Below are 21,275 nucleotides of genomic sequence, written 5' to 3'. Positions count from 1 at the left end.
GTAACTATGAAACAGGTGGACGTTGAAACAATGTTACTATGAAACAAGCTGACGCTGAAACAGTGTAACTATGAAACAGGCTGACGCTGAAACAGTGTAACTAAACAGGCTGACGCTGAAACAGTGAAACTATGAAACAGGCTGACACTGAAACAGTGAAACTATGAAACAGGCTGATGCTGAAACAGTCTAACTATTAAACAGGCTGACGCTGAAACAGTGTAAAAATGAAACAGGCTGACGCTGAATCAGTGTAACTATGAAACAGGCTGACGCTGAAACAGTGAAACTATGAAACTGGCTGACGCTGAAACAGTGTTACTATGAAACAGGCTGACGCTGAAACAGTTTAGCTATGAAACAGTCTGACGCTGAAACAGTGAAACTATGAAACAGGCTGACGCTGAAACAGTGTAACTATGAAACCGGCTGATGCTGAATCAGTTTAAATATGAAACAGGCTGACGCTGAAACAGTGTAACAATGAAACAGGCTGACGCTGAAACAGTGTTACTATGAAACAGGCTGACGCTGAAAGAGTGTAACTATGAAACAGGCTGACACTGAAACAGTGTAACAATGAAACAAGCTGACGCCGAAACAGTGTAACTATGAAACAGGCTGTTGCTGAATCAGTCTAACTATTAAACAGGCTGACGCTGAAACAGTGTAACAATGAAACAGGATGACGCTGAAACAGTGTTACTATGAAACAGGCTGACACTGAAACAGTGTAACAATGAAACAAGCTGACGCCGAAACAGTGTAACTATGAAACAGGCTTACGCTGAAACAATGTTACTATGAAACAGGCTGACGCTGAAACAGTTTAACTATGAAACAGGCTGATGCTGAAACAGTGTTACTATAAAACAGGCTGACGCTGAAACAGTGTTACTATGAAACAGGCGGACGCTGAAACAGTGTAACTATGAAACAGGCTGATGCTGAAACAGTCTAACTATGAAACACGCTGACGCTAAAGCAGGCTGACACTGAAACAGTGTTACTATGAAACAGGCTGTCGCTGAAACAGTGAAACTATGAAACAGGCGGACGTTAAAACAGTGTAACTATGAAACAGGCTGACGCTGAAACAGTGAAACTATGAAACTGGCTGACTCTGAAACAGTTTAACTATGAAACAGGCTGATGCTGAAACAGTGTTACTATAAAACAGGCTGACGCTGAAACAGTGTTACTATGAAACAGGCGGACGCTGAAACAGTGTAACTATGAAACAGGCTGATGCTGAAACAGTCTAACTATGAAACACGCTGACGCTAAAGCAGGCTGACGCTGAAACAGTGTTACTATGAAACAGGCTGACGCTGAAACAGTGAAACTATGAAACAGGCTGACGCTAAAACAGTGTAACTATGAAACAGGCTGACGCTGAAACAGTGAAACTATGAAACAGGCTGACGCTGAAACAGTGAAACTATAAAACAGGCTGACGCTGAAACAGTGTAACTATGAAACACGCTGACGCTAAACCAGGCTGACGCTGAAACAGGCTGACCCTGAAACAGTGTTACTATGAAACAGGCTGACGCTGAAACAGTGAAACTATGAAACAGGCTGATGATGAAATGGTGTAACTATGAAACAGGCTGATGCTGAAACAGTGTTACTATGAAACAGGCTGACGCTGAAACAGTGTAACTATGAAACAGGCTGACACTGAAACAGTGTAACAATGAAACAAGCTGACGTCGAAACATTGTAACTATGAAACAGGCTTACGCTGAAACAATGTTACTATGAAACAGGCTGACGCTGAAACAGTTTAACTATGAAACAGGCTGATGCTGAAACAGTGTTACTATAAAACAGGCTGACGCTGAAACAGTGTTACTATGAAACAGGCGGACGCTGAAACAGTGTAACTATGAAACAGGCTGATGCTGAAACAGTCTAACTATGAAACACGCTGACGCTAAAGCCGGCTGACGCTGAAACAGGATGACGCTGAATCAGTGTAACTGAAACACGCTGACGCTAAAGCAGACTGACGCTGAAACCGGCTGACGCTGAAACAGGGAAACTATGAAGCAGGCTGACGCTGAAACAGTGAAACTATGAAACAAGCTGACGCTGAAACAGTGCAACTATGAAACAGGTTGACGCTGAAACAGTGTAACTAAACAGGCTGACGCTGAAACAGTGAAACAATGAAACAGGCTGACGCTGAAACAGTGAAACTATGAAACAGGCTGATGCTGAAACAGTCTAACTATGAAACAGGCTGACGCTGAAACAGTGTAACAATGAAACAGGCTGACGCTGAAACAGTGTTACTATGAAACAGGCTGACGCTGAAACAGTGAAACTATGAAACTGGCTGACGCTGAAACAGTGAAACTATGAAACTGGCTGACGCTGAAACAGTGTAACCATGAAACAGGCTGACGCTAAAACAGTGAAACTATGAAACAGGCTGACGCTGAAACTGTGTAACTATGAAACAGGTGGACGTTGAAACAATGTTACTATGAAACAAGCTGACGCTGAAACAGTGTAACTATGAAACAGGCTGACGCTGAAACAGTGTAACTAAACAGGCTGACGCTGAAACAGTGAAACTATGAAACAGGCTGACACTGAAACAGTGAAACTATGAAACAGGCTGATGCTGAAACAGTCTAACTAATAAACAGGCTGACGCTGAAACAGTGTAAAAATGAAACAGGCTGACGCTGAATCAGTGTAACTATGAAACAGGCTGACGCTGAAACAGTGAAACTATGAAACTGGCTGACGCTGAAACAGTGTTACTATGAAACAGGCTGACGCTGAAACAGTTTAGCTATGAAACAGTCTGACGCTGAAACAGTGAAACTATGAAACAGGCTGACGCTGAAACAGTGTAACTATGAAACCGGCTGATGCTGAATCAGTTTAAATATGAAACAGGCTGACGCTGAAACAGTGTAACAATGAAACAGGCTGACGCTGAAACAGTGTTACTATGAAACAGGCTGACGCTGAAAGAGTGTAACTATGAAACAGGCTGACACTGAAACAGTGTAACAATGAAACAAGCTGACGCCGAAACAGTGTAACTATGAAACAGGCTGATGCTGAATCAGTCTAACTATTAAACAGGCTGACGCTGAAACAGTGTAACAATGAAACAGGCTGACGCTGAAACAGTGTTACTATGAAACAGGCTGACACTGAAACAGTGTAACAATGAAACAAGCTGACGCCGAAACAGTGTAACTATGAAACAGGCTTACGCTGAAACAATGTTACTATGAAACAGACGCTGAAACAGTTTAACTATGAAACAGGCTGATGCTGAAACAGTGTAACTAAACAGGCTGATGCTGAAACAGTCTAACTATGAAACAGGCTGACGCTGAAACAGTGTAACAATGAAACAGGCTGACGCTGAAACAGTGTTACTATGAAACAGGCTGACGCTGAAACAGTGAAACTATGAAACTGGCTGACGCTGAAACAGTGAAACTATGAAACAGGCTGACGCTAAAACAGTGAAACTATGAAACAGGCTGACGCTGAAACTGTGTAACTATGAAACAGGTGGACGTTGAAACAATGTTACTATGAAACAAGCTGACGCTGAAACAGTGTAACTATGAAACAGGCTGACGCTGAAACAGTGTAACTAAACAGGCTGACGCTGAAACAGTGAAACTATGAAACAGGCTGACACTGAAACAGTGAAACTATGAAACAGGCTGATGCTGAAACAGTCTAACTATTAAACAGGCTGACGCTGAAACAGTGTAAAAATGAAACAGGCTGACGCTGAATCAGTGTAACTATGAAACAGGCTGACGCTGAAACAGTGAAACTATGAAACTGGCTGACGCTGAAACAGTGTTACTATGAAACAGGCTGACGCTGAAACAGTTTAGCTATGAAACAGTCTGACGCTGAAACAGTGAAACTATGAAACAGGCTGACGCTGAAACAGTGTAACTATGAAACCGGCTGATGCTGAATCAGTTTAAATATGAAACAGGCTGACGCTGAAACAGTGTAACAATGAAACAGGCTGACGCTGAAACAGTGTTACTATGAAACAGGCTGACGCTGAAAGAGTGTAACTATGAAACAGGCTGACACTGAAACAGTGTAACAATGAAACAAGCTGACGCCGAAACAGTGTAACTATGAAACAGGCTGATGCTGAATCAGTCTAACTATTAAACAGGCTGACGCTGAAACAGTGTAACAATGAAACAGGATGACGCTGAAACAGTGTTACTATGAAACAGGCTGACACTGAAACAGTGTAACAATGAAACAAGCTGACGCCGAAACAGTGTAACTATGAAACAGGCTTACGCTGAAACAATGTTACTATGAAACAGGCTGACGCTGAAACAGTTTAACTATGAAACAGGCTGATGCTGAAACAGTGTTACTATAAAACAGGCTGACGCTGAAACAGTGTTACTATGAAACAGGCGGACGCTGAAACAGTGTAACTATGAAACAGGCTGATGCTGAAACAGTCTAACTATGAAACACGCTGACGCTAAAGCAGGCTGACACTGAAACAGTGTTACTATGAAACAGGCTGACGCTGAAACAGTGAAACTATGAAACAGGCTGACGCTGAAACAGTGTTACTATGAAACAGGCGGACGCTGAAACAGTGTAACTATGAAACAGGCTGATGCTGAAACAGTCTAACTATGAAACACGCTGACGCTAAAGCAGGCTGACACTGAAACAGTGTTACTATGAAACAGGCTGACGCTGAAACAGTGTAACTATGAAACAGGCTGATGCTGAAACAGGGTAAAGAAGTCTTGTAGAATCAGAATTCTGAAGTCAGTCTTAACTTGAGGTGTGCTTTGCTGAAGCTGAGGCAGGACGTGGTGGCGTGCATGAGGCGGGACACCACCCTGGAGACGGCGCTCAACTCGAAAGCTTACCGACGCAGCAAGCGGCAGACTCTGAGGGAGGCCCGCATGACGGAGAAGCTGGAGAAGCAGCAGAAGCTGGAGCAGGAGAAGAAGCGCAGGCAGAAACACCAGGTGATCGACGCTGGCGTGCACCGGCCCGTGGCCGCCACGAGCTCCTGGGTTTGTCACCTTCATGATGCGCTTTGTGTTCTTTCAGGAATACCTCAACAGCATTCTGCAGCATGCCAAGGACTTCAAAGAGTATCACCGCTCGGTTTCCGGCAAAATCCAGAAAATCACCAGATCCGTTGCCACGTGGCACACTAACACGGAGCGGGAGCAGAAGAAGGAGACGGAGAGGATCGAGAAGGAGAGGATGAGGAGGCTGATGGTGAGGAGTCATGTGGACTTCAGTCCATGTCAGAAACGGAAACCTTGTTTGCATGGCGGCCATCTTTGTTTGAAAGAATCCATGATCAAAGCGATGTTCTGTTGGAAGAGACACGCCCACTGTGGAAAGCTTTCATTCAGCGTGAAGTTCAGTCTGTGATGGAAATGAGGCTGGAAAAGCAAAGATTATTGCTCTGTAACTGTTCCACTGAGGAGAAGCCATGAAACAAACAAGGAAGAGAGGAATAGAAGACAATTACGAAAAGAGTTTCTCATGAGGGTTCAGCCTGATACCGTTCTGACCTTCTGTTGCTGTCTCTTCCAGGCTGAGGATGAGGAGGGGTACAGAAAACTGATTGATCAGAAGAAAGACAAGCGTCTGGCCTACCTGCTGCAGCAGACGGATGAATATGTGGCCAACCTCACTGCTCTGGTTTACGAGCATAAGGCTGCTCAGGCTGCCAAGGAGAAGAAGAGGAAGAAGAAGAGAAAGAAGGTATGACGAAGAGGCTCACGTTGGTCCCTCACTGTATGTTTCTGTTGCAGGTGGACGCCCTGCTGGTGTTCAGATCTTTGAATTCTTTCCCCGCTTGTTGCAGCAGAGCCCCCGACTTTCAGTACTAAAAGCAAAACATCATCTGGATATATTTCCTCTAGTTTTGTCAGGAAACCCCCAACGCGCTCTCTGGTTTCTATGAAGCTCAGCTTTCAGTCGTTCATATTTTTAAATCAAAGTTTGTTTGCTTGCTCTTAAAAAGGTGAATCTTTGATGTGATCAAACTGCTGATGTCTGTGTGGTCTGTGCAGAAGGTGGACGGAGACGGTGAAGGCACCAGCGCCTTTGGACTGGATGGAGAGGTGTGCTGCTAATGCTTCTTTTCTGCATGGGGGGGTTGAAAATAGCGTCAGGAAAGCAGCGTTTCTCCTTCCAGACGGCGTCTCAGCCCCAGAGGAGGCCATGATGGCACCTTTTAGGAAGACCAGTGCCTCCCTGTGATCTAAGATTCAGGCGTTAAAATGTGGGGTTGGGGAAAACCAGAGGAGGAGGAGGGCTTTGGAGATGAAGGCTCCTCTTTTTTACCTCCTTTTCTTGTCTTGCAGCCCATTGATGAGAGCAGCCAAATGAGCGAGCTTCCTGTCAAAGTGATTCAGACCGAGACCGGGAAGGTCCTACAGGGAACCGACGCCCCCAAGTCCAGCCAGCTGGAGGCTTGGCTGGAGATGAACCCTGGGTGAGACGCTCCACCACTGCAGCTGTAATGATCCAAAATCCCACCCGCCCCCTGCAGAGAAGATTCAGGGGGGTTCTGCTGGCGGGTTTCTGTTAAAAACACGGCTCCTTCAGTCAAAGGAAAAACATTTTGTCTTTGTTTAACCGCACTCGCACAGTTTGAATCTGTCAGCCGCAGGATTTCTCCTGGATAGGAAACCTTCACGGTTCAGTGTTCCCTCGTTTATCGTGGGAGTTACATTCTATACATAACCCACCGTCGGATGGATTCGTTTTTATTTTTACAATAATTCTAGATGTTTTAAGGCTGTTGAACTTATCATTACACTTTTTTCAGACAGACATGAACATTTTCATACTTTTCTCTCTTGTTTAAACTGTCAAACGGCCGGTATTAGAATGAAAACAGAGATCTGATCAAAATTGAAGATTTATGTAGATTTGGAAAAGTGAAAAAGTCTGTACAGGAGACTAATTAACACTAGCCAATGGAAACACTGCACTGTAAAAAAAAACATGTAAAAACTGTAAAAAAAAAAAATCCACGAGACTGCAAAAGGTGAACCGTTATAAAGCAAAGGGAACGCCATTTTCCTGCATTTGATCTTACTTTTGACCTGAAGCTCTTTGTCTTATACCATCGTCTGGATAAATTCTCGATTCTGATTGGCTGCTGTGTTTGCATTAAAAAATGATAATCCACAGTGATATCACCTAAAAAAGTAGTTCCGGTCACAAAGCTTAAATGCTTCTTTAAAACAAACTTTTTCTTCATCTACAGAGAAAAAACTGACAAAGACTTAAAATAATGTTTAGAACAATCTCCTTTTAGAGTCACAACGACACTAAAATGAGCTCCACATGAACTAAAACAGGAGATTAAAACATCATTTTCTGTTAGACATCAGTGAAATGATGAAGATACGAGTCATAACAAAAATCTGCCTTTAATGAAAGACGGGGTGCAAAGCTCAGCCAATGAGACGTCTCCATTTTTTGGTGGTTCCAGATGGCGAAACTGGTGAATGAAAAGCCAGAATATAAATAAAAAAATAAAACAAATGTTGAAAACAGTTTTAGACTCAAAAACCCAGATAGTGAATTTGAAAGAAATATTTAAAAAATCCTTTATATAACAGTGGCGATAAGACTCCCAAACCAGAGGAGGAAGGCCTGATGTCAATCACGAACTGGTAGCCTTAAAGCCCCGCCCCCACAAAAAACATCAGACCATCCTGAAAACAAGAAGTCTGGGTTGATTTGATGAATCGAGACAAAGTGAAGAGAGAGAGAAATGAAAAACAAATAAAACAGCAGCTGTTACAAATAAATATTATTTTTATTCAGCTCTTCCGTATTACTTCAAATTTAAAATAAATTTGTGTCAAATTTACAATTTCAGACAGATTTGCTTTCAAGTTTACAATTTGTACTGTCAAACTTTAAACTGTGTGTTTCGAGCCGACAGGCGGCCAGATGAGCGAACATCGGCGGACTAGACGGGTTTTTGTTATTAGCTCTGTGTGCAGTTCTGGACAGAGAAACATGGTGCTGATCCGTTCTTTAAAGAGGCTGTGTGAATTTCTGTCATCAAGGGTTACATAGGAGGGGTTTTATTTATGTGTCCAAAAAAACGTCTCTTTTGGACGTCCCTCCTGTCAGGCAGCATTCAAAGTCCTGGATTGATGCGTTCACACTCCTGAAGGCGAATCCTCATCGGATTTCATGAATAACCTCCTCTCTGTCAGGTATGAAGTTGCTCCGCGGTCAGACAGCGAGGAGAGCGGCTCCGAGTTTGAAGAGGAGGTGGGTGATTCTGCTTTTAGAATGATCTTCACCCCCATTCTGAACAGCTGGCCTAACCACAGCTCTCCACCAGGGGGCTGTAGCGGTGCGCCCTCTGCTTCGTCAGAACTGATGTGACGGTCTCTCTTTGCGTTTATCAACATCTCCTTTTAAGGAAGAAGACGAGATGACAAAAGGAGAAATGGAGGAGAAGAAAATAATCGATCCCAACGGAGACGAAGTGACAGTGAAGGCTGCCAAGCACATCATCGAGTACTGCATCTCTCATTCCACCGTCTCACACACACTCTGCAAAAATTTCATTGAGAAATACTAAACAAAAGATATGTTCACATCTTTTCATGGTTTTAGCTACATCGCTGAGCAATAATTAAACATCTCCCATTTTTCCATCTTGCTTTAACATATTTGTGACGACAGGAAATTATTGAATGTAGCTTCCCCTGTGGGGGGGTGAGGAGCTCCGGCTGTCCTCCAGCTGAGCTGCCGGCACCAGTCCCATCCAGGATCATTACAAGACGTTTAGTTCATGCAGGGTCAGCGCAGCTCCACATTTAATCTGTGGTCCCCCTGCTCTCAGGTCGGCCAAACAAGACGTGGACGATGAATACAGCGTTCCTACGGACCAGACCAGCCTGCAGTCCTACTACGGCGTGGCGCACGCCGTCATAGAGAAGGTGGATAAGCAGTCCACGCTGCTGATCAACGGCATGCTCAAACATTATCAGGTATCCAACATCCCACAGTCCCGCCTGTCCGTCATCCCAAAAACCTGCTACAGCTTTTACAGAAACAGAAAAACAACCAGTGGGAATGAATGGATGCTGGAGTTTCATGCTGAGTGTAGTGAGCTGTGGTCTGTGATGATCCTCTGAACACAGACGCACTTCCAGCTTTCCCTAAAGATCCAGGCCCATGTAAACGTGTTCTTGTAGCGTTTTCCTGATGATGGAGGACGCTTATAAGGAAAATTAAACTCACGATTACTTTTCTGAGCTTGTCTTTGTTCACAACATTCTGAGTGAGGAGCAGAGGAAAAAATGCAGTTTGAAAAAGATCCTATTTGTGACAGAAAATACTCTGGCTCCGCCCCTTTTTGATCATCCTCCTGCAGACCAACAGATGCATGAACGTCTTTGATTTCCTGGTCTGAGCTGGAATCTGGCTCCAAACTGTACGACTGGATAGATCTGATATTGCTGCCATTTTTGATGCACCGCTGATGTTAGCGGGTTGTGAGGGGCTGTAAGCTAGAGGGGGAGCATGTAAACAGAGAGCTCTCAGCTATGGGTGGTGGGATTGCTCCCCACCAAATGTTCCGCCCACAACCCAGTGGTGAAATTCTAATGAACTTTTGACGCTCTACAGCATGGGGGGTGAACAAGTTTTAGACCAAGAGCCGAAGTTTTTCACTGTGAGAGTCAAAGAGCCACACCACACACTGACCTGCCAAGACGCACACACAAACACACAATTAAAGCCGTATTATTTTCCATAACACACTCCTCTCCCTACAACACAACAGCAAGTATTGCACTTGTGTTTATTTCAAGGAAAGTGTTCACCATCAATACATCAAATGCAGCTTAGTTAACACAGTTAACCCTGGAGGTCAGATACCCCCCCCCCCCCCCCACACACACACACACGCATAGGCACCTCACACACACACACACACACACACATAATCTTTTTCTCTCTATCTCACTCTTTTCTCTGCCTCCCCCTGACACACACTACTACTCAGTGAGGTGCGGTGAGGTTGATGCTGGTGAGGCACCGACTCCTCTGAAGTCAGATTTATGATGATAAAAATGGAATATTTCACTATTCATCCAACAGTATTTAACTGGTAATTCTTTATAACTTATCAACATTCCTCTTTCAATGACCATTACACCAATAAATACACAAACATCTGGACAGGGCATCCTTCTGGTGTCTGAATAATTTATATTCACAATAAACACATTAAATACATTACATTTCAGATTTGTAGCATACATTAATTTTAACCTTCAGTAAAAAATTTGCTTTTATAACTTTTTTTTAATTTAAAATTAATGATTGACTCTTTGTATGAAAAGCTAATAAGTGATGAAATAATAATGCATTGCAATGAGTCATATCATACCTCAATGTGGCATGCAAAAAAAGCGCTAAACTACCTATTAACTAGCTGCATAAAGAGCTATTCACGTTCCTCTGGTCCGTGTTCAGAACATGTTTAACTGAACAAACTTAAACAGTCAAACAGCATGCATGTCACTTCTGCTCACAGCCCCCTCACTCATGGTTTTACACCCTATATTCCCCGCTTCCCATGAGTCTTAGGGGCTGAAGGCGGGGCTAGCCCCCAGGCCAGTTGTAGCCTCTCTGATCAGTTCCTTTACGCGAGTGTCGGTCGGAACAGACCGATGCCTTGATTTCACGTGTTTCAAGGTAATAAATAGGGACTGGCAGACATATACAGTGGTGGACAAAATTGTTGGTAGCCCTCAGTTAAAGAAAGAAAGTCCACAATGTTCACTGAAATGACTTGAAATGTTCAAAATTAACAATAAATTAAAATGTATTGAAAATTAAATAATTAAAATCAGCCATTACTTTTGAGTTGTTGATTAACATAATTATTAAAAAAAAAAAAAACTGATGAAATACGGCTGGACAAAAATGATGGTACCTCCATAAAAGACTGAGAACTAATTGTCCAGGGGGTCATTATGAACTCGGGTATGTTAGCTGTTTTCAAACCCATAATCAGTCAGTCTGCCTATTTAAAGGGAGACAAATAGTCACGTTTCTGTTTGGTGAGAAGGTTTGAACCACACTGAACATGGACAACAGAAAGCCAAGGAGAGAATTGTCCCAGGACATTAGAAACAAAATTATAGACAAACATCATAAAGGTAAAGGCTATAAAACCATCTCTAAGCAGCCTGAAGTTCCTGTGACCACAGTGGAACATGTTATTCAGAAGTTTAAGACCCACGGGACAGTAGCCAACCTCCCTGGACGAAGAGGAAGAGGAACATTGATGACAAATTGAGGAGAAGAATAGTTGGAACTGTATCCAAAGAGCCCAGAACAACCTCCAAAGACATTAAAGGTGAACTCCTAGATCAAGGTACATCAGTGTCAGATCGCACCATTCGTGGTTGTTTGAGCCAGAGTGGACTTCATGGGAGGAGACCAAGGAGGACACCACTGTTGAAAGGAAATCAGAAAAAAGACAGACTGGAATTTGCAAAAATGCATTCTGGGAAAATGTCCTTTGGACAGATGAGACAGAACTGGAGCATTTTGGTCAGGCACATCAGCTCCATGTTGGTAGACTCAAAAATGAAGCATCCAACCAAAAGAACACTGTCCCTACTGTGAAACATGGAGGAGGCTCAGTTCTGTTTTGGGGCTGCTTTGCTGCATCTGCCACAGGGTGTCTTGAAGTTGTGAAGGTCAAATGAAATCTCCAGATAATCAAGGCATTCTGGGTAGAAATGTGCTGCCTAGTGTCAGAAAGCTTGGTCTCAGTCTTGGGTCATGGGTCTTCCAACAGGACAACGAACCAAAACACACAGCCAAAAACCCCCAAGAATGGCTGATAGAAAAGCGTTGGACTATTCTGAAGTGGATTCTATGAACCCAGATCTGAATCCCCTTGAACATCAGTGGAAGGAGCTGAAACATGCCATTTGGAGAAGACACCCGTCAAACCTGAGACAACTGGAGCAGTTTGCTCATGAGGAGTGGGCCAGAATACCTGTGGACAGGTGCAGAAGGCTCATTGACAAATACAGAAACCGTTTCATTGCAGTGATTGCCTCAAAAGGTTGTGCAACAAAATATGAAGTTATGGGGACCATTATTTTTGTCCAGCACTATTTCATTAGTTTGTTTTTTTAAATAATTCTGTTAATCAACAACTCATAAGTAATGGCTGATTTAATTATTTAATTTTCAATACATTTTAATTAATTGTTACTTTTGAACATTTCAAGTCATTTCAGTGAACATTGTGGACTTTCTTTCTTTAACTGAGGGCTACCAACAATTTTGTCCACCACTGTATTGAGGAAAACGTCGACAGCAGCTTAGAGCAGCTCTTTTACACACGGGGGTTTCTCTGTTCTCGTAAACGTACTAGGACCTTCTTTCAGAGAGATTTCAGCTCAATCATCTCCGCTTCGCTCGCTGCCTCATTAGTGACAAGCGGGGATCTCAGGCAGTCAGTCTCTGCATTAAGGATCCATGAGAAAAGTGATCTGGGGTCGTTTCTGCGTCACGTTCTGCTTTATTCGTTTGGATTGCAGCTTCTGCTGTGAGCTCCTCAAAGAAGGAAAGTGGGATGATGGCCGTTTGAATGTTTGAAAAGCTTCAACTTGTTCATAAAGGAGACAATTTGTGTCAGATCAGGAAGAGTTTTTCATTTTCTCCGGGATACGTTTTGTTCTTTTCTGGCATAAAAAATTTTTACTGCTTCCAAAAGCTCATAATGATAAACATAGTGACGTGATTCAGTTCAGTAAAAAAGTAAGAATCTTCCCGTTCTTCCAGAAACGTATCTTTATACTCTGAATTAAGCCATTTTGACCATGAAGGTAACAGTCTGCACGCACATCAATGTTTAGTTATTTTTTCCGGCATTGGGCGTAACCCGCGCAAATGATTGGCGGTCACTTATGTGTCGGGAGCAGCACCAAACACACACACTGACAAATTACTTTCAGTATTATTTATTTTTAATACCCTCTGATGGATTTGAGTGTGGTTTAAGAGTGAAAAAACTATGAAATGAGGCACAGTATATAGAATAGATGATGAGACGCAAAGAGCCGAATGCTCATTGGCCGAGAGCCGCTCTACAGAAACTATGTCCTAGAAAAGGACACAGATTTTGGCTAAAAACGACATCATCATAATGAAAGGACCCCTTTGGAGATGGATCAGAAGATGATCAGAGTGGGACTTTAGTGGTGTGAATGTGGCAGACAGCTCCCGCTAAAGACATTTGACACGTTCATCGTTTCAACAGCAGCAGGAGTTACTTTCTTTTCTAAGGGTGTTTGGCTTCTTCTACACAAAATGGTTTGGAATATTTTACAGTATTTTTGTATTTCACGTGTTGGAGGCGTCCAGTTTCAAGGGAAGTCAATGTAACAGGCGTGTTACTGAGGTGGCTGAGGATTTAGGCGGTCATGGCGCCATATTTCCAAAGTTCACATATCTGAACTCTGACAGAGAATTTCACCCAACAGAGAATCAGCCTGTGACGCATTGATGATGTCATCGGTGGGTGGAGTCCAAGACCAATACGGAGGAGAATCTAATCCTTCTCCTCCTGAGTTTTATGATATTTTTATTATATTTATAGAGATATACAGCAGCTCGTCCAACTGGGTCACAGAGAGAGGGAAGTACCGCCGTCATTCAGACGCAGCTCCTGCAGTAGATATTAACGCTCATTTGCATCCGGTGTGAACGCAGCATGTTTGAAGATTTCATTGTGACTGAACAGAATCATTTAGAAAGGTTTCTGCATTCCTGCTCGCCCTGCAGGAATGCTCCAGGCGACAGTCTTTAAGGCGCCTGTCATTTACACGTCACACACTGACCTCCATTAAAGGCCTTCACGGGGACGTTTGCGTCTGGACACGTGTGTTTCTCTATGGTTCTCACAGTCAGGGACTGAGTTTGGGCTCAGCTAAAAGACTCGATCATTTCCATCAAACTTTATGATGAGCCCCCCGTGATGTTTACCACCACTTTCTGTTCCCGCTGTAATCTGGTCTGAACTGCAGATTGCTTTGATGGATAAAATGAGAGAAACAGAAACTCACACTTTTTCTTTGGTTGCAATCAGGATGCTGTCTGAGCATCGCTCTGATTTATTGTGTGTCAGGCTTTAAATGAGATACGGCTTTGAAACGTCGCAGCTTTTGCAGCTATTCTGTAATTGGATCCCTAGTCTGTAGGTTCATCATCAATCTGTGTAACAAGACAAGTTGTTTTTATGTGTGTGTGTCTGTGTGTACACATGTGTACAGTTTAGAGTGAATTTAGACGCATCCGCGGACGGTGAAAGAAGACTTGACAGCCGGCGGATATAAAGATTCATCCAAGTGTAATTTTGCTGATGTATGTGCAGAGAAGAGCAGTTCAGGTGATGCTTTTCTCTGCAAATACATCATTGTAATGAGAGGCAGTGACATGGAGACCAAATGGATTTAGAGTAAACAAATGCTAAAAGATAGGAATAAATAATACAAAATACATCTATCTATAAAAATCAATAGATCCTTTTCTGATTAGCCAACCCAAACCCCCGTACGGGTGAATGTGACTAAGGCTTTAGTTCAGGGGTCAGCAACCGGCGGCTCCGGAGCCGCATGCGGCTCTCTGTGGTTCAGTAAAATAACCATCACGTTCTCAGATGGTCGTGGAGCCTTCAACACCGTCAGGTAGAGCGAGCGGCCAGGAGAAAGAAAGCAGCGTGAAGGAGCAGAGGGGGCGTGTCTGCAGCTGTGAACGCCGACCAGAGTCTGTTATGGGATGGAAAGTTTTCTAGAAAGACAGTCAATGGTGATTAAATTTGCGTCAGGACGCCCCCACTATCCTGTCACCGTGCTGCTACGATGACCATATGTTGATCTGTCTGTAGAACACACTGGAGGGGGGGGCTGCACGCGGGGGAAAACAACAAACAGGTAGAGTGGCGGGGGCGGGGCTTAGACTCACCGCTTATGATTCCAGACAAACTAACAGCTGCTTCCTCAAAAGGAATAGTTGTCATCCATAAAATTAACATAATTTATTGGGTTTATTGAATTTAAAGAAAAAAAATAGAAACGAGTCTGCATCAAAGTGAATTTGTTTTGAAAGACGGAAAAGTCTATTCAAGGTTGTGGAAAATGGACAAAACATCAAAGGAAACATCACGCTCATAAAGAATAAAAATAATTAAAATAAATAAATATCCTGACAACATTTTGAATCAATACAAGTATCTTCAGATGAACTATTGAAAAGAGGTTTTAATCTCTACGGGACTTTCCTGGTTAAATAAAGGTTAAATAAATAAATAAAATAATAAAATTGGGATATATGGGCCAAACCATATTGTCTAACACCCCTACTGTTGTGGCTCCCTGTGCTTTCCTCTCAGTGGGAGACTGATCCAAATGACTCTTTGAGGGGTTCAGGTTGCAGTCGATCACAATGGGTCCAATTGGTGTCCAGTTGAATATCAAGGTTATTGTTTTTTTTTGACAAATGACGGCCTCCTCTTTTTGCCTTTGCGTTTTCTAGATCCAGGGTCTGGAATGGATGGTTTCTCTCTACAATAACAACTTGAACGGGATCCTGGCTGATGAGATGGGCCTCGGTAAAACCATCCAAACCATCGCGCTCATCACCTACCTGATGGAGCACAAAAGGCTCAACGGCCCGTACCTCATCATCGTTCCGCTTTCGTCAGTAATTCTCCTTTCATCAATCTTTTGGTCCAACATGTGAACCCAGTCAGAGCCCAGAACTGTTGCCCTAAAGCCTGTTTTTCTACCGTCGATTCACTCCAGTCTTTTACTTCCACATACACAATAGTCACACACAGAAACACACACCACCAGACTTACAATGAACACAAACGATGTGGAGAAGGCCAGTCATTTGTATGAAGGTGATGAGTCTGACTGTAAAGATGAAAAGCATCTTATTTCCACGTTTGCTGTCAGGCACAACGCAGGAATGTTAACACACATCTTGTCAAATAAGAGACGGAGCTGAGGTGCATGATGGGAACATAGACTGTAAAAACAAAGGACTAATTGACCGTCATTGACGTCATCCATAGAAAATGCCAAATGATCTATCTGTAACAAAAACCCGGCTTTTGCAAAGTTAGCAGTGACTTTACAGTCTCCTTGATTTGACTGCAGCTAGCTTTTAAAACTTACAGTTTTTAGTTCAACCTTAAGTGTCGGACGAAGTTGGTCGTTGTTAAGTCTACATGCAGTTTTCTTTGAACCGGATTTTCTGCAAACTGCAAACCCTTTTTTGTTTGAAAGGTCATCATTTTTATTCCTGAATGTAAGAACCTCAGGAATCCTGTTTACGAACAGAAACTGGCGCCTTGTTGGACGGATGACGTTCATTGGTTGGATGGGATTGGATAAAATTAACGGGGACCTTATTTGATTGGATGTTGTGCCAACAGCACACACTGACACACACATACACAAACAGCGGTCTATGGTAACTGACTTTTTAGGCTGTTGGGGAAAACGGTAAATCTTTTCTAGTCAGAACACACAAGTCCAAGTGAGGTTACGAGTTCCTGCTGTAAAAATTCAAGTCGAGTCGCAAGTCTAAAGATGTTGTCAGGTCTAACGTCATCAGATTCATGACTTGAGTCATGAGACTCGAGTTCGAGTCATGAGAGTTGAGTCAGATTCATGTGACTCGAGTTTCATGGCTCTAGTCATGATTCTAATCATGAGACACAAGTCCACACCTCTGTCCACTTTGATAAGACAAGTGAAGACACTGTTAACAGATTTATTCATAACTTTACAGGTTACTGATAGCTGTCGGTTCCGTTTCACATCACTGTGAGGAGATTTCCTCCTCAGTCTAAAGCAAATGTTAAACTGTGATGAAACAAAGCAAAACTCTGTAAATTGTGCTTCTGTTCCGCACACAACTGGGTACACAGTTTGTTTGACACAATGGCAGCACAGCCTGCGTCTCCTTGCGACCTGATTCTAGAAACTGCTTTGTGGAGGGACTGGATTCATGCTAATGTTGGTTCAGAACGTTGTTCTCTGCAAATGAGGTCAAATGTAAAAGAAACTGCATCCACTGCTGCCTGGTTCAAACATGTAGGAACAGAAAAATCTTCAGATAAAAATGACACAAATGTTTATTGTAAATTTTAAATAAATCAGCAAGATTTTTTTATAAATACCAACTGATTTGAAATACTGTTTTCCTAATATTTTGCTGGATAAAAAATGCATCTTTTGACTTTGTTTTTGCAGTTAAACCATCATTGAAAAGTGATTTTCTTTAGGTTTGACTCGCGTGACGGCGTTTGAGATTCTCCCTCTTCACTATTAATCCCCTCCGTATTTTCAAACACCTTGAAGCCTCTCGAGTCGTCTCCTGCAAACGTCAGGAGAGCTTTCCGTTAAGGTGGGCGAAGGTGCAGCTGCCCTTCAGCTTTCAGATGAAAGAATCGCTTCTTCTCACGCAAGAAGGGAACAAAAATGTGTCAGGATGCTTCCCGCCTAAAAGCTCTCCCTTTTAAGTCAAATTGACCAAAGAACTGACAGGAGCTCTGGGTTTGTTTGGAGCTTCTTCCTGATTCCTGCTGGCTGTGGAGCGTTGACGCTCCAGGCCGTGTTGTTCCACAGATGATTAGAATGCTGGTGGATGCTCTTTCAGAATAAAAGCATGTCTGCAGATTCTTTGATCACGCCGCTGCTCTCTCTGCGTTTTCACGCAGAGATTCTTAAACTTTCCTTTTCACATTTCAGAAACTGCTTTTAATCCCGGGTGACCCCCCCCCCCCCCCTCCCCACTGTCTAATGATTTGTGTTGGTTCTGGTTCCAGGACTTTGTCAAACTGGGTCTATGAACTCGACAAATGGGCTCCTTCTGTCGTCAAAATTGCTTACAAGGTAAAAAAAAGATTTTTGCAGCCGAGGCTCTGACGCCGTGCTTTTCACTGACTCCAGCCCCCTCCTCATTCCAGGGAACTCCCGCTCTGCGCCGGGGGCTCGTTCCTCAGCTTCGCAGCGGGAAGTTTAACGTCCTGCTGACCACCTATGAATACATCATTAAGGACAAGCACATCCTGGCCAAGGTGAAGGAGATCAAAGTTATATTCTGTACACCAACAGCTTTGGGATGTTTCAGTTTTCTGAAAGTTTCAGGAAGTCCAGCGGCTTTTAAATCCACCGCTTTGATTTGAGATGTTTGAATAAATATCAGTCAACAGGTTTTACAGTTTACTGACCCAAAATGGAAGCATATCATTCTTCACATGAGTGAAGCCTTGATGTCACTCATCTGAAGAATGTCACGCAGCCATCATGCACGTTTGGCGCATATTGCTCCGATGTAAATTGGTCACAGGTGAATAGACGTGGAAAAAAAGGGGGGAAAGGTTTCAGTGTAATTTTCACAGAAGTGTCACGAATGAATCAGGTTAAAAACACGGAAGATGTACAAATACACCACGCAAAGAACACGTAAGCGTAAAAATACGTCCGTCAATGACGTCATCTAGACGTGATGTGTGCGCCGTATACGCGATGTAAAAGTTAGACATCGGTGGTTCATGCGTGAAAAGTCTGTTAGACACACGTGGAAAGAAACACATGCATCTCGCAAAAGTCACACAGATTTACATAGTAATTGTATGTAGTATGTTTTTTAGTAAGTACGTTTTATTTATATGGCGCCTTTCCCAGGTAAAATCACAAAGCGCTGAACAATAAAACAATACCATACAGTACAGTAAAAACACATTAACAATCAATTAAATGTAAAACTAAATGAAAGAAAATAAACTTTGAATAGAATTAACAAAAAAACAGTCAGCTAAAAGCATTTTTAAATAAATGTCTTCAGTAGACTTTTAAAAGAATCGACAGAGTCGTATAAACTATGTTTCCAAAAATTCTGGATACCTCAAAACCGAATTGGCATAAAGACCCGTCGTTCAAAACCCTCCATGTACATCTGCACATCCAGGAATGACAGCGGCAGAAACACTTGAGTTGGGTTTATCACGCAGGGATCACGACGTGCTGGCCGTCAGACACGGCCTTGACGTGAAAATCACAAGCAGCTTTTCTCTCAGAAGAGCTTGGATTGGCCCTCAGACGGGACGGAGCTGTTGGCTGCTGGGGGGCTCTCACAAAGATCCACATCAGAGATGTGCTGCTAGAGGGAAAACACAGTTCTAATGTAATCTGATGTCATGTGGAGAGACATGAGCAGCAGGGGGAACCGCTCTGGAGCTGCAGCACAAACATGTTTGATCCACAGCCAGAACTTGAGAAAATGCAGTGGATAAAAGGTGTTTAAGGGGGGGGGGGGTCATAATTTAAAATGAAGGGTTAACCATAAACAGGGAGGGGTTACATTTGATTTGATTTGAAGTGGTTTATTTCAAGCAATCAAAGCAACAATAATGCATAAAATTCAGGTGTCCATTCATACAAAGACGTATTAAACGTAGGATAATTAGACGTTCAATCAAATGTTGCTTAAAGAGAGAGGAAGGAAGTGAACTTCTAGAATCCAACCCTGTTCCACTGTAACCATTTGATTACATTAACTATCATTATCCGGTTCATGACGTCTATCAGACATCTATGCCTTACCAAAGAATACATTAAGAATCCTTAAGTATCAAGAAATCACATGACAAAGATGAATGACTTAAAATAGACATAACTCTATTTTAGAAATCAACATAGAAGCAAATGCAGATCAGTTATCTAAAATATATGCAACTTATGTTCATTAGAAAAATTCTGACTATGATTAAAAATAACACTATTTCAGAAAAAATGGACATAATACTGTTTCAGAAATCTTCATAGTGTTTGCAGATCAAGTATCAAAAGTTAAAAAGATGTGCAGATTATTTTTCATTAGAAAAAAATCATTTTTTGGGGGGAAGTGAAGTATTTATCACTTTAATCACTTTAACCATCCTCAGTAATAGTTTAAGCCATTTATTATTATAATTATATGGTAATGCTGTGAACACAAAAAGATGTTTTTTCTGGTTCCATTTACCGCTAAAACTAAAGTCTGCACTGACGTCTGAAGGATAAATGTGTCAAAACGGTCAAAAACCAAACACGGACGTGAAACATTCCTTCCTTTAGATGAAACGACCGTTTTTTCCCTTTGCAGATCCGTTGGAAGTACATGATCGTGGATGAAGGTCACCGCATGAAGAACCATCACTGTAAGCTGACTCAGGTGCTGAACACCCACTACGTGGCCCCCCGCCGCCTCCTCCTCACCGGCACGCCGCTGCAGAACAAGCTGCCCGAGCTGTGGGCTCTGCTCAACTTCCTGCTGCCCACCATCTTCAAGAGCTGCAGCACCTTCGAGCAGTGGTTCAACGCTCCGTTCGCCATGACGGGAGAGAGGGTGAAAACACCGTCTTCATCCGTTTCCTTGACCAGTTTTTGTACTGTCAGCGCTCCCCTTTCCTGGTGGTGTGACTCTCAAACGTCTGTTAAAAACACTTACACCACGGTCCGGCTGAATACGCCATTCTGATTGGCTGCTGGGTGTGCATGAAAGACCACAGTGATGACCGCAAGTAGCAAGTATCACTATCCCCTCATGCACTATGGAGACACACTAGTCTCACTGCACATTTGTGTGTGTACCACATGCAATACCATCGATGTGTACCAGTGTGTACTTGCTCTTGTGTATTCACATGTACAGTCGAATAGGAAATACAATTTACACACACACAAGGTGAAATGACGCCAACTTCAAACTTTCAAACGGCTTTTCCACAATCTAAGTTCAAACAGCAGATCAGAAAACTCTGATGACCCAGCATTCTAGCAGCATTTGAACACATCATCTAGGCACACATCTGAAGGCCTCCAGCACTGGTGGCTCCCTGCTTTTGTCGGCGTGTCTGATGCGATGGGTGCGTAGATTTGTACGCCTAGGAGCCGTTTTTTGAATTCCCGGTTAGTTTGAAGGGGCTGTTCTTTTCTAGTTGCGCGTAAATTGTATTTCGTATTTGTACATTGTTGATATTTGAGTGTGTCAATAATCAATTGCACAAATATGCACAACATGTACTATATGAGCTGCAAATCCAGAGTTACGCACACACAAACATCAAGTGTGTCTATTTTCTCTCTATTGTGTTCAGGTCCTGATAAACTGCAGAACATAAGACTAAAGATTTG

General features: G+C 42.8%; 1 protein-coding gene across 1 annotated transcript in view; it reads left to right on the top strand.

The window, feature by feature from the left end:
• Positions 1-21,275, top strand: part of LOC101161713 (probable global transcription activator SNF2L2) — a 58,277-nt gene that overhangs the window by 13,183 nt on the left and 23,819 nt on the right. The window contains exons 8-19 of the mRNA XM_023958129.1: positions 4,845-5,018; positions 5,104-5,277; positions 5,602-5,772; positions 6,084-6,134; positions 6,378-6,508; positions 8,256-8,313; positions 8,468-8,565; positions 8,894-9,041; positions 15,619-15,782; positions 17,924-17,990; positions 18,065-18,175; positions 20,245-20,487. Of these exons, the coding sequence (XP_023813897.1) occupies positions 4,845-5,018; positions 5,104-5,277; positions 5,602-5,772; positions 6,084-6,134; positions 6,378-6,508; positions 8,256-8,313; positions 8,468-8,565; positions 8,894-9,041; positions 15,619-15,782; positions 17,924-17,990; positions 18,065-18,175; positions 20,245-20,487 (1,590 nt within the window). The remainder of the gene's footprint in view (positions 1-4,844; positions 5,019-5,103; positions 5,278-5,601; positions 5,773-6,083; positions 6,135-6,377; positions 6,509-8,255; positions 8,314-8,467; positions 8,566-8,893; positions 9,042-15,618; positions 15,783-17,923; positions 17,991-18,064; positions 18,176-20,244; positions 20,488-21,275) is intronic.

This window comes from Oryzias latipes, chromosome 9, assembly GCF_002234675.1.
Source record: "Oryzias latipes chromosome 9, ASM223467v1".
NCBI classification, from domain to species: Eukaryota; Metazoa; Chordata; class Actinopteri; order Beloniformes; family Adrianichthyidae; genus Oryzias; species Oryzias latipes.
Note: the sequence above shows the minus strand (reverse complement) of the source record. Positions and strands in the feature narration are given on the sequence as shown.